Genomic DNA, 13,293 nt, shown 5'->3' on the forward strand with positions numbered 1-13,293 from the left:
TGCTAGCTAGTATTATTGTGCCTGTGCTCCCCCTTTTAACATGGGTGAATTGGCATATTTACTTTACCTAGAAGCACATAGTGTACCCAGGGCTTGTAAGTTAAATGCCACCAGTGGATGGCAGCATCTACTGTGCAGTCACTACAGTGGCAGTGCAAACATGGCTTTAGGACTATCACTGTAGCCTTTCAGGAGCAGTTTAAAAACTGCAATTTGGCCTGTCAAAATAAACCCATTCGCCAGGTCTAAGCTTTCCTTCTAACTAATATGTCATCCTTAAGTGGGCCTTGTGGCCCATGAGGCAGTGCACATGGTATTTAAAAGTAAGACATGAAGAAATGTAATGTGAACATGTCCATGCAGTGACTGGCAGACAAAAGCTTTTTTCACTGTAGGAAGGCTGGCTGGCCCATAGAGAAACACTGAGAAGCAATATTAAACATTCCTTCTGTTATCTCAGGGTAGAGCCCAGCTAGAAATATGACTCAACAACTATTTCCAAAATGTATCAAAAGCCATTTAACGGTGTAGTCAGACTTTTGATAAAGTCTTAAGTAATTGTTTTTAGAAAAGTACAGTTTTCCTGCCTAAAGCCTCTGGAGGATACTTTGCATTAGCCTCCAGCTGCAGCCCTCCGAGTGCTCAAGCCCTTATAAAGCTGTGAAAACTTGCATAGGTCCCTTCTTTTGTTCCCCCAGTCAGGTGGGTACCAAAATCAGTGGGAGGGGGGCTGCAAGAGAACTAGTGTGGAGTGAAACAGGACTGCTCATTACCCTGGCCACACCTCTACAGAGGCTCGGAGGATCTACACAAGGGGAGACACTGTGCAGAGAAGGCCATTGTGAGATTGTTTGTAGTAGCACACACAGGAACTGCTGCAAACATGAGAAGTTTATCCTAGTGAACATTTACTTCATTGATAAGGGAGAGGCCAGAAGTTACCGCCATATCAGTCCCCACAAACTAGTGCCAGGCTTAAGTGAGGCATCCCCGTCCCCCTCTTCAGATCACCCCATGGCCAGAGGAAGCACAGAAAAATACTGTACCTGCTGTCTGTGACCCTGAACGATTGGAACTGTTCCCTCTTGCACCCAGGACAAAGAAGTAGACTCCAAGGGCATGAGGCAGCCCTCATGTTCAAGCTGCAGGCATACGTCAAGCTACAAGAGGCTTTATCTGCAAATGCTCAGCTAACCACTTTCAACTGGACCAGCCCTGTAACCTGCTGTCGTGCTAGGAATTAGAAGCCTTTTCAACTTCAAGAACTCCAAAGGACCTGGACAAACTTGCCAAGACGATCTGACTGAGGCGTGCAGGCCCTCGGATGAAGATTCAGGTTGATCACGCTCGGAGCTTCCCTGCAGCAGCAAATTTAATTTAGTGGGACCTCATTGAGAAGGTATCCGACCTCGCGGAGCCCTCTGAGGCTACAGCCTACAGACAGATATCAAACTCTGAAAATGTAACTAAGTGGCAATGTAGAAATAGTGATCAGGAGAAGGTTGCAAAAGTATCCACCCAGCTAGGGACCTTTCCTGAGCATAAAATTTGAATGAATGCCACATGGAACTTTCCCAACAACAAGCAGCAGGCTCACCAGGAACACGTCCATTGGTTATCCCACCTTGTGGAGTCCCCCTCAGCTACAGCTGCTGCCTTGCCGAAGACTTCTATTCTTGAGATTAAGCTCCGATATGGTCATATCCGTCCTTATATCTGACCTGTGCTCTATCGCAGTTGGCCTCAAATCGTGCCAAGGTCCAGGTCAATCACGACCATTTGACTGTGGTTGGCACATAACGCTTTTTGGTGCCATTTTTATTTAAACCTTGAAAAAATAATATCTTCAGGTCTCCTTATAGGAGTTTTGCCATTTTGATGTCATTTTATTAATTACAATTTACTCTATTATGTTAATTCAGGTTGACATTATATTGTGTTGTGCTTTGATTTGACTTTATTACTGTTTTGTTATTGCATAAATCATCTACACCCTGCTAGAAGTAAAGCTTCTCAGTTCCGTGCAAAATCTACCAGGAGGTTGACCGCATTTTAACTTTGTGAATTTGAGGGTTCACCCAGATAAATCACCCCCCTCCTTGTCTACTAACCCAATTTCTTACATACTCCATGCCTCATCATTCATATGTGTGCCTACAAAAAGATGTGGCCTCCATTTTCATTTTTTCACCTCACTATTTGGACTGCTAAAATAACATTTAAAAAAAAGATTTTTTGCAGCTCAAAAGCACAATATGAAAAAGGATCACGTGGTGAAGGTCAGCAGAGGAGTAGATTGGAGGAGTAGCGAAAAAGCACGAGGGAAAGAACTACAAAGGGTGCGGTAGAAGCTCACAACAGAGAGAAAAGCAAAGAGTGTGGGGCAACAGGGAGAAGCACATGAGAAACAGAGAGAGCATCACGTGAAACAGAGAGAGCTGCACAGGGCAGGATGCCTAGTGTTTGAAGAACTACACAAGAAAATGAGCTACAAACTACACGCACTTTATGGAGTGGTTAACTAAAAAAAATAGAAATGAATTCCCCAAAGGTGTGCAGTGGAAGGCTGTAAGCCCAATTAATGTTGACAATATGTCTTTCACAAACAGGCAGCTTGCACTGTCTGGGTGGCAAGACAAGCATGTTACTTATCTTCTGTAGGCTCTTTCAGGTGAATCCTCTTTCTAACCGTAGATTCCTCACATTTTGAATATAACCTAGGCACCAGACTATCCAGAAAGCTTTCAGAAATGCCCTGCACACTGCCAGTTGGTGCTGTGTGGCTCCAGGCCAGGTCTGCACCTCCCTGGAGATGACAGAGAAGAGCTGCATATAAGCGCCATCTCTGGGACTTGATGTTAGTTTCTTGCTTCTGGCATTTACCAGTGATCGGTCCCAATGCAAATATCTCTAACTTGGGACCTATTTTGATGTTAAAAAGAGGCCACTCCACAGAACAGCGAGGTGGGAGAGCAGCGAGGAATCTGCTGTCAAATAAAGTATCCACCAGAGAGTGTGTTAAAGAAGGTAAGTAACTTGTTCTTCAGTGGATACTTGAAACTGCAGTTTCCTCCACTTTAGAATAGACACTAAAGCAACACCTCCCAAAGGTTGAAGGTGCATACCAAAAAGTACTGCAGAACTTAGCAGGACACACTGTGCATGTCAAGCTTGGCTGTCTAGGCAGTAGTGCTTCATGAAAGTATGCACTGAATCCTATATCACAGCCTGCCAACATAGTGGTAGCAGCCTGTTGGAATGGAGTTTCAGTCCTTCTGAAGGCTGCCAATGCACAGCAGATTTTAATGCAGAGAACAACCTACCTTGACAGAACTCTTTTGCACAGCCTTTGCTTTCTACGCCCCCAAATAAATCCATAAAAAGCTTCCCGTCCACCCAATGGGCCCTAGTAAGATGTATTTAAAAGTTTACAAGTCTTAAGAGATCCAATCAGTCGACCATCTCCTCCTTTTTTGAAGGGTGAGGAGGGGAGAATGATGGATTGCCCAACACAGAAAGGAGTCAAGACTTTAGGCAAGAAGGCTGCCCGAGTCCTTAGCATAGGTTTATCTGGAAAAAAATAGATTTTGTAGGGTGGTCACTTTGACAGTGTCTCAAGTCACTTACGTAACGAACTGAAGTGACCGCAATCAGAAAGACAGTCTTTAAGGCCAAAAGACGCAATGAGCAGGTGTATATTGGCTTGAAGAGTGTACACGAGAAACGTCAAGACCTAGTTAAGGTTGCACTATCACAACACACATGGTTTCAAACCTTTAATAAACCACTTTACAACAGGTGATTTGAAACAATGATGGTAAGTCAGGTAAACGTAAAAAGGCTAGAAGGGGCGATAAATACCCTTTTATAGTGCCCACTGTAGGGCCTTGCTGCGAAAATGACAAAACAAATAACAGGACATCTGACAGTTTGGATTGTTAGGGTTCTACTTCATAGAAAGGAATCTGGCAGCACCTGATATCCAAACCTTCAGGTGTCAAATCAAACGCAGTTAACTCTCACTGCTCAGTCTCCGAGAGGTGTATACTGTGCAAGCTCAGGTGAAGGACACTGACCTGTGTTTGCAACTGGCGATCCTCTCAAAGTTGAAGCTTGACCAGAGGCAGATGCTCATCCTTAGAAGGCCTGGGTACCACACTCTTCTGGTCCAATTCGGAGCTGTTAGCATGATGCCATTTGTGATTTGCTAGACACTGCTGATTGGGGTCTGCTCTAGCACTCCAGGACCCCATCAGGTGAACTGTGACCAGATACTGCCCTGACATTCCAGCCAACTTCAAAGGTGCAGCAGCTCCTGGCACAGGATGTAGGAAACTACTCAGCCCTGCTTGTTGCAGTGTCACATGGCAGTTGTGTTGTAAATAAGAACCTGCACCAGCCGGCCACTGATGAATAGAGGAAAAGCAGCAGTCCATCGGTGTATGAGGGCATACTATTCCCAATCTGTAGTATGTCCCATTTTTGCATATAAAGCACCCGCTGTCCAGGCACTTCTCCTTGACGCCTGTTAATGCTGTGTTTTTAAACTGCAGCCAAGCCAGAGCAAATTGGTACTCCTTCAAGCACATATTTTTTGTCGTACATATGGGTAGTGTAAATACACATTACAGCCCACATTTGATATTTAACTTCATAACCACTGGTGCATTTCTTTTGTCAACTACCATGGCATTATAGGAATGTTCAATAAGAAAATTAGGTGACATCAATGCACAGCAGGTTTTAGGGGGAATGCACGCTCTGTGCTACCATTTAACTTTTTCATAGTGCACAGGTTACTCAAATCAGCACACCCAGACAGAAAAATGGGTGTGGGGCACGTGCACAACAAAAATGATAATATTTCTTACCAAATCCCTGTAGAAAGAAAAGTAAAGCAAGTGTAACATAATAAAAAAGAGACAGTAAAAGAGAAAAAAAATCCCCCTTAAGGTGTGTTCCCTTTGCATGGTCCATTTGTGTATAGTGTGTTCATTTTTGCAAGCGTTTTAATAATCATTTACGTATCACACAGCATTGAAGCCCATACTTTAATCCAGCTGGGTGCTCACTCACAACAGATTTTTAGAGCTGTGTTTTGCTTGATGTTCTTCCACAGCATCGTTCCCACTGCACCTTGGGCAAGTGGGTAGCAGCACACCTCCTGATCACATTTAACCCTCAGTGAAGTAGATCTCTAGCTGTGGAACAATGCATCATCTAGCAGTACTTTCCATCAATGTTGGGAAGGGAACTAGAGGAGTGTACTGTAGGCTGCTTGCGCTTGTAATTCTAGTGCAGTGATCTGTGATGAGTGCTGAAAGAAATATGATCTAAGGGTCGTGGAAAAAGCTGGCAGAAATGGACATAGGTGAGGAAAAGAAGACAAAAACAGAGCACAACAGGAGGGAGTGAACATGAACTGAGACAAGCACAGAGAGGCACACAAGAGGAGAAATAAGAACTAGAGAGAGGGCAGGGGAAGAACGGCTAAGAGAGCCTTAAATCATCAAGCCATGACTGTTTCACCCGGAACATCACTTCCGGATGTAATACTGAAAACAGTAGAAGGGTTTGAATGAGAGATGGGCGGCTGTCCCATCAGTACTATGTACTGTCATATAGCTATCAGTTGGAAAACAGCTTGCATACAATGCTGGCTTAGATGCACCAAGCTAGAAAACAATACTTCAATTTCCCTTGTGAAGGCTAGATCAGCTATATGACTTGCCATGATTTTCCAAAAGACTTACAATATTTGAAATTAATGATGATGCATGCCATTAAACCCAGACCTAAAAAGAACACTTGCTACTGTTGCTAGGCAGCTTTACCCTTGTAGGTGCAACAAGAAACAAAGGAAATATAATGTTAGTCCATCTCTTAGACCTCTTACAAACAGGTTCATGTTAAAAGGTATAAAATGTGCAATAAAGTTTCCCTAAAACCAATCTTATGCTAAGAAGAACACTGAAGCAAACACATTCAATGGCTAAGGACTTGAAGGAGTTTATATCTATCTAACATTTACACCAATTAACATTGTGTTTGCCTATTAACATTGTCCAGTTACAAGTAAGACAAGGCGCAACACTGAGTATAACACTTTTACAATTGTTGAATTAATTGATGTTCCAATGGTGATAAACTACACTACTAACAGACTGCATGCACCTAAATGGCAAAGAAAGGTTACATGACATCACAGAATGAGAATACATTACCAGCATTTGTAAAAATGCATATTCCTTGCACACCTTCATATATGGAGCAAAGATTACAAATCGAAACTTAAAAAAATAAGTACTTACTTGCAGATGCATCCCAAAATTTGACAGAACCATCTGCATGCCTGTTAAGGAGTATAACAAAAGTGTATCAACATTTCGAAAAATAAACAAAACTAAAAAGGGAGGGTTAAAATACATGGACCCATATTTACAAATAAAAGTGAAAACTCTCGGAACAGAATTTTATCATATGCAATCGAAAGCATGCTCAACAGCGATGGAGTACTCTAGGTTGGATATTCACTGTACAGTTGATCAAAAAAGCAATTTGTTTTTCAGTTACACTACTCTGGTTCTTCATCTGCAAACACAAACATATCAATTCTAAAAATCTTCTAGAGGAGGAAGTGCTCTGAAATAGGCTTCATTTTAGGAAACAGCCATTACCATGAGGGCATTACAATGTAATGTTGTTACCACACATCCATTACCACACATGTTTTCACCACGTACATGCCTCTTCTTAGAAATGGGGTCATTGGGTGGCAGTCAGGTTACCCCCCCGTCCAAGCAAGGACCCTCACTCTAGTCAGGGTAAAAGAGAATCACCCTCAGCTAACCCCTGCTTACCCTCTTGGTAGCTTGGCACAAGCAGTAGGCTTAACTTCAGAGAGCTAGGTGTAAAGTATTTGTACCAACACACAGTAACCTAATGAAGACACTACAAAATGACAACACAGGTTTAGAAAAATAGAAAATATTTATCTAAAGAAAACAAGACCAAAACGACAAAAATCCACAATACACTAGTCAAGTTATCACAAAAAATGCAAAAAAGGGTCTTCATGTAATTTTAAACATAACGCTAACGCTGTTAGCGTGAAAATGTACCTTGGGTGCATCAAAAATAACTCTGCACGGGCGAGTGTGCATCAAAAAGGGTTTGCGATGTGTCACTATCACTCAAGAGCGAGACCTTGTGCAGTTTCTCCTTTAGTCGGGTCGGCGTGCGCCGTTTCTTCTCTCAGCAGGCGAGCGATGCGTCGATCTGGTCAGCACTCTTGGGTCCGGGCAGACCTGGCGTTGTTTTTACACGCCCAGCGGTACTTGCGTCGTAAATCCAGCCGCACGATGATCCGAAAACCACAAAGTGTGGGTTGCGATCTCACCAGCCTACATCAGCGATGCTGTGCGTCGTTTCTCCAGCCCCGGACGTCGATCCTCCGGTCACGTTGCAGGCGAGCGTCGATTTTCAGCTGCGAAGCCAGCCGCGTGTCGATTTTTCAGCCGCAGATCGGAGTCGCGTCGATCTTTTCCCTGCATGACATTCTGTGAGTGGATTTGTTCCTCTTAGGCTGCCAGCTTCTCCTTTCAGGGTCCTAGGAACTGGATGGGCACCACTTGGCAGAGTTGGAGTCTCACCAGAGACTCCAGGTGCTGGCAGAGAGAAGTCTTTGCTGTCCCTGAGACTTCAAATAACAGGAGGCAAGCTCTAAATCAAGCCCTTGGAGATCTTCACAAGAAGGAAGGCAACACAAAGTCCAGTCTTTGTACTCTAGCACAGGCAGAAGCAGCAACTGCAGGATAGATCCACAAAGCACAGGCAGGGCAGCTCTTCTTCCTCAGCTCTTCAGCTCTTCTCCAGGCAGAGGTTCCTCTTGGTTTCCAGGAGTGTTCTAAAGTCTGTGGTTCTGGGTGCCATTCTTATACCCATTTTACCCTTTGAAGTAGGCCTACTTCAAAGCCAAGTCTCTCTTGCTTGTGAAATCCTGCCTTGCCCAGGCCAGGCCCCAGACACTCACCAGGGTGTTGGAGACTGCATTGTGTGAGGGCAGACACAGCCCTTTCAGGTGTGAGTAACCACTCCTCCCCTTCCTCCTAGCACAGATGGCTCATCAGGAAATGCAGACTACACCCCAGCTCCCTTTGTGTCACTGTCTAGTGTGAGGTGCAACCAGCTGAGGTGCAACCAGCCCAACTGTCAAACTGACCCAGACAGGGAATCCACAAACAGGCAGAGTCACAGTAATGGTTTAAGCAAGGAAATGCTCACTTTCTAAAAGTGGCATTTTCAAACACACAATCTTAAAATCAACTTTACTAGAAGATATATTTTTAAATTGTGAGCTCAGAGACCCCAAACTCCACATGTCCATCCGCTCCCAAAGGGAATCTACACTTTAATCATATTTAAAGGTAGCCCCCATGTTAACCTATGAGAGAGACAGGCCATGCAACAGTGAAAACGAATTTAGCAGCATTTCACTGTCAGGACATTTAATACACATTACTATATGTCCTACCGTAACCATACACTGCACCCTGCCCTTGGGGCTACCTAGGGCCTACCTTAGGGGTGTCTTATATGTAAGAAAATGGAAGGTTTAGGCCTGGCAAGTGGGTACACTTGCCAAGTCAGATTTACAGTTATAAACTACACACACAGACTCTGCAGTGGCAGGTCTGAGACATGATTGCAGAGCTACTTAGGTGGGTGACACAACCAGTGCTGCAGGCCCACTAGTAGCATTTGATTTACAGGCCCTGGGCACCTCTAGAGCACTTTACATTGGATGCTCCATCATAGCGGTAGTGGCAAGATGCATGCCGAGCAGGCACACTTACTGCACAGCAGCCTGGTTTTCAAACTGACACCACTCATCACTCTGCTAAATAGTGCACTTTAATTTACATTTCTCAGATGTCTTCCTTTTAGTACCCTAAAACATCTTTATACTAAATTGTTTGACCTTTACGGTGAAAGTCTTCTTTCTTTGTGCTCAAAGTGTATAACTTGGGGGAAAAAAACACTGATATCTTGGCCACTAATCAGTTAGTCTACGAGTATGACAATATGAACTGCATAATGTAGAGGTCCCAGTGATAAAACTGATGATTAAACTCAAGTATATTAGAGACTGTACCTGATTTGTAAGTGGCAATACATCTTCAATAGAAAGTTTGATTTGTTTGAGCACAAAAAAAACCTCCAACAGTAACGCGCTCAACAAATTCTAGATGGGGAACATTATTCCAGAAGAAACAACATTTGTATTAGGGTCTCACCTACAATAGCTAAGATGGCTGAACTCAGAGAATATGCCCAACTACTTTTGATGAAATACTTAAAAATCCAGAAATAGCTACAGTACAGAAAGACAGTAGTCACAGTGTCATTAACTCGGCAAGTAAATACTCTTTTATTAGAAGTCACTTTTCGATGGTGAAAAAAGACATTTTGAGCAACACATGAAAGTACTCTGACTCAATAATCTGGGCTGATCAGGACATTACATTATCAATCTTATTCAAACAGAGGGAAATGCATGACTAGCATCACTACAGATTTCAGAAAAGAAGAGTTTTCAACTTTATAGTTACAAAAGTATCTAACATGTGGACCTTGCAAGTAAAAGTGCTTTCTGTAACAGAAACACCAACTTTTTTTTTTTTTAATAAAAACCTCTGTTTCTTTAATACCATTCATAATTGTATATCTTCTGCAGCTACAGGAGAGGAGCCTCCCACAGCTCTTGCAGGCCTGGCATTCATCAAGTAAAGCTACACCTTGTTTTCCGGGGCACTACCATTTCCCCCCAACCTGCATTTGTCCACAGGTCATGTGCACATTCCCTGTTCCTTCGAAAAGCCCCAGAAAATGGAGCCACCACTGGAGGTCCACAGACAACTGTCTTTTGGTAAGAAGAGTCTAAAAGATAGGAGGTCTGAGATTCATATTTTGATAGATAAGGAGAAAACCTCTGAGACAGTTGCCATAGCTCTGAAGACTCAGTGACAGGTGGACCATTTTGCCACTGTAGCGACCCCCTTATCCAGTAACTTGAGTATTTGCGTATGTAGTGTTCCAGAGGATAGCTGTGCTATTTCTTGCAAAGAAACCTAATCACCTACATGCCGTTGCAGATGACTACCTTAAAGAAACCAGTACTAGTCGGAACTACTAAGTACTATTAAACATTCTTGAGAATACACTCGCTTTGATATCTAGAAAGAATGCCTAGACAGCACTTGAAAACTCCACTGGACAATCAAGGAAGGTTGAGCATGGTTGCTGACACTATGACGACATTAGAAACAAGCATTTGCAATGCAATAGGTGTCACATTTTCTTGAATTAGAGCTGTTGGCATTGTAAATTCATAACTGGACATTTCTTGCCACATAAATTGGTCAGCCCTGCCTCATAATTTTGTCTTTTCCTGCCATTTAATTCCAGAGGCCAAGCATTTAACTAAAGCACCTCCATTTACCTTCTTCCTCTATCTTAAAACATGTACAATTATCATATAAACCTTTATCAAAAATAAACATTTGGCATTAGAGTGTGATGCTGAAAACACTATAACAAAAATATCATTTGGGACAGATTGGAGGGTGAAAGGAAAGAGGGAGTCAGGAGTAAAGATGGAGAGGACAACGGTGTCCTGGGCCCTGGAGTATGAAAGGAAAATGGTTGACTGCAATGTAGATAGGGAAATACAGCAGTAATTAGAGTTGAGTGAGGTCCATAGGTCTCTGTGCCCCAGTGCCACTACACCTGTTGCTCCACTGATAACTAGGCCTCAGGAGAGAAAGCAGATAAGGTAGAAAAAGAGAAGCGAAAGGAATACAACAGACAAAAGGAAGAAAGAGAAGAGGTCACAAAGAAATAAAAGAAATAAGGGAAAGAAAGAACGAGAAAATAAAAACATAACTAAGAGAAGAAATAGAGCAAATGTGTCGCAGAGTCCAGTCCACCGATCCAGGAATCACAAATCTCGAGGACTTGGTGACACAGTGAAAACTAGAGGCGCGGAATGGGGGAGTAACAGCACCATGACTGGGGGGGTCAGAGTAACTGCAGATTCAGTGACCAGAGGAAAAAAAGTGACGTAATCAAGGGACTGGACATTCAGTGACTGAATGACAAGAAGAAGGCACCCTTCAGTTTAAGGAATGCTAGGGGCAGGACAGAGCTTTCAGCAAATGGTTCACAGTCACTGCACATTCAGTGACATAAGGGTTGATGGAAGCGCAACATTCAGTGAGATAATGACTACCAGAGAGAGGTCAGGCTGCGATTCAAAGAATGACAGAGCAGGGCATTCAGTGACTTGAGGGGTCATAGAGAAAGGCTACTGGGTGACATAACAACTGAAAAGGAAAGGACATTCAATGACTTAAGGATTCACTCTTGCTCGACAGTCAGTGACTTGTGGGCCAACAAATTGGCTGGATCTTATTGCTGAATAATTAAAATGCTATATAATCAGTACAAAGCAACACAGATTAAAATACAAAATACAAAACTCAAAAAAAAAAACTACACACAATGGAGAAATCTTGACTCAGTAGCTAAAGAATGTGTTAATTCCCCTTGCCCCAAAAGTTAATGCAATCTTATTAACTTTCTGGTGGTTGCCCTGCTGTAGGCTAGGGTAAGTAAGTAGTCAGCTGCCCTGAGCAATAGCTACCGATGTCATAATAAAACGTTTTTGGGTTTGAAGTCAAACCCGTCCAAGTGCCCAGCTGTCTGTATTGCCAATGGTTTAAAAATGTATTCAAATGTATTTCAAGTACTTTCGATTTGTGCCCCTAACTAGTAAATGTGCAGAGTGTAAATACTTGGCTCTTAGATTGTTTCCCTGCAAAGGCGTCCTTGTGCTTTTGAAGTCATACCCAAAGCCACTGGAGTTATGCAGCAGTGCGGCACCTAATTAAGCAACACAAAAGACAGCAAGGTAAGATACGTTATGTGGCTTAATGCGTCACATTTTGTTGAAGTATTAGTGCACATCTGTGGCGTTTTCTCACGTTAAGACTATCTGGTCAAAGGTTTCACCTCATTAGTATCGCTTTGACACTCAGTTACAGAAATAAGCAACGGAATAATTAGTCAACCGTTGCAACGCCCCTCCCCCGCCCCCCCAACCCCCCCACCCCACTGCGTGGCAACACGTTTTTAGAAGGTTTAGATCAGTTTGAGGTCAAAACAATTTTTGGGTGAAATTTGCAGATTATGCATCCGGAGACAGATTATGTGGCAACTACATAGTTATGCCGAAAACACAGATGCGGAAATCAAATTTTTCCAGTGGCCATGGGCATAACAAATCACATTTCAGGTTTAGGCTATCATGGTCAGCGAAATGACATTGCAAACAAGTTAGGAAAACACAAACCCTGGCTACTTCAGTCGGTATTGCTAGGTTGATTCCAGATTCCCCTCTTGCTAAAATGACTTTGGCTACTGGCCCAAGCAACACAGTCGTTTTTTAAAAAAATAAAGAGCATTGTGCCAAATCCAAATAATAGACAGAGCAAGACTTGCAATTTGGCGTCTTGTAGAGGGAAAGAAAAACAGATTTTTTGTAAGGACCAGTAAGGCAAGGGGGATTTACAGACTGGAAGAACAGCGGAGTCGGTGTATTTAGGTTTAGGTTCAGAGCTGCCAATTTTGGAAGTAGGAAACCATGTTCAATTACTGATGTCGGCTCAACACCCTGTAATTCCGGGCAAATCACTTACTCTCGTAAATAAATAAATGACTTGTGTAAAGTAACCGGTGATCATAAAAAGCGTTCCAATGTCTGTAGGCCGAGTTCCCGCTATATATATTTGCCAAGAAAAAGCACTGCGTTAATGACATCGATGTGGCAAGCAGTGAGCGAATGGAGTCATGGAGCTGGAGAAGTGAGAGGCTAGAGACATACAGCTGCAGCGCTCGGCAACCCGATGAATCATTATCAAAGGGCGCTGTTACCGAGTGAATCAGAGCCTTCAGTGAGCACTGTACGTGAACACAAGCATTTGCAATTCAATGGGTCTCGTATTTGTTCGGGTTAGAACTATTACAATTGTAAACTCCCCCTGCAGAACCTAGTACCTTTAAACAAGGAGAGGGGCGGGCGGGGATAGGGACGGGGGAATATTACAAGTAAATAATAAACTGGTAGTCATAGGAAGCACTCGATTACTGTCCAGCAAGATTGCACTGCCTACAAAATAAAAAGAACAAGGGAGAGCTGGCCCTGGAAAAGCCCCCCTCGGCTGTTGGTTTATG

At 43.1% G+C, this 13,293-nt stretch overlaps 1 protein-coding gene across 2 annotated transcripts in view; it reads right to left on the reverse strand.

Moving 5' to 3' along the window:
• STXBP5 (syntaxin binding protein 5) overlaps window positions 1-13,293 on the reverse strand; it is a 933,640-nt gene that overhangs the window by 427,450 nt on the left and 492,897 nt on the right. For both annotated transcript variants that reach the window (XM_069235194.1, XM_069235193.1), the window contains exon 14: window positions 6,312-6,352. In XM_069235194.1, the coding sequence (XP_069091295.1) occupies window positions 6,312-6,352 (41 nt within the window). The remainder of the gene's footprint in view (window positions 1-6,311; window positions 6,353-13,293) is intronic.

The sequence above is a fragment of the Pleurodeles waltl genome, chromosome 5, assembly GCF_031143425.1.
Source record: "Pleurodeles waltl isolate 20211129_DDA chromosome 5, aPleWal1.hap1.20221129, whole genome shotgun sequence".
NCBI lineage: Eukaryota > Metazoa > Chordata > Amphibia > Caudata > Salamandridae > Pleurodeles > Pleurodeles waltl.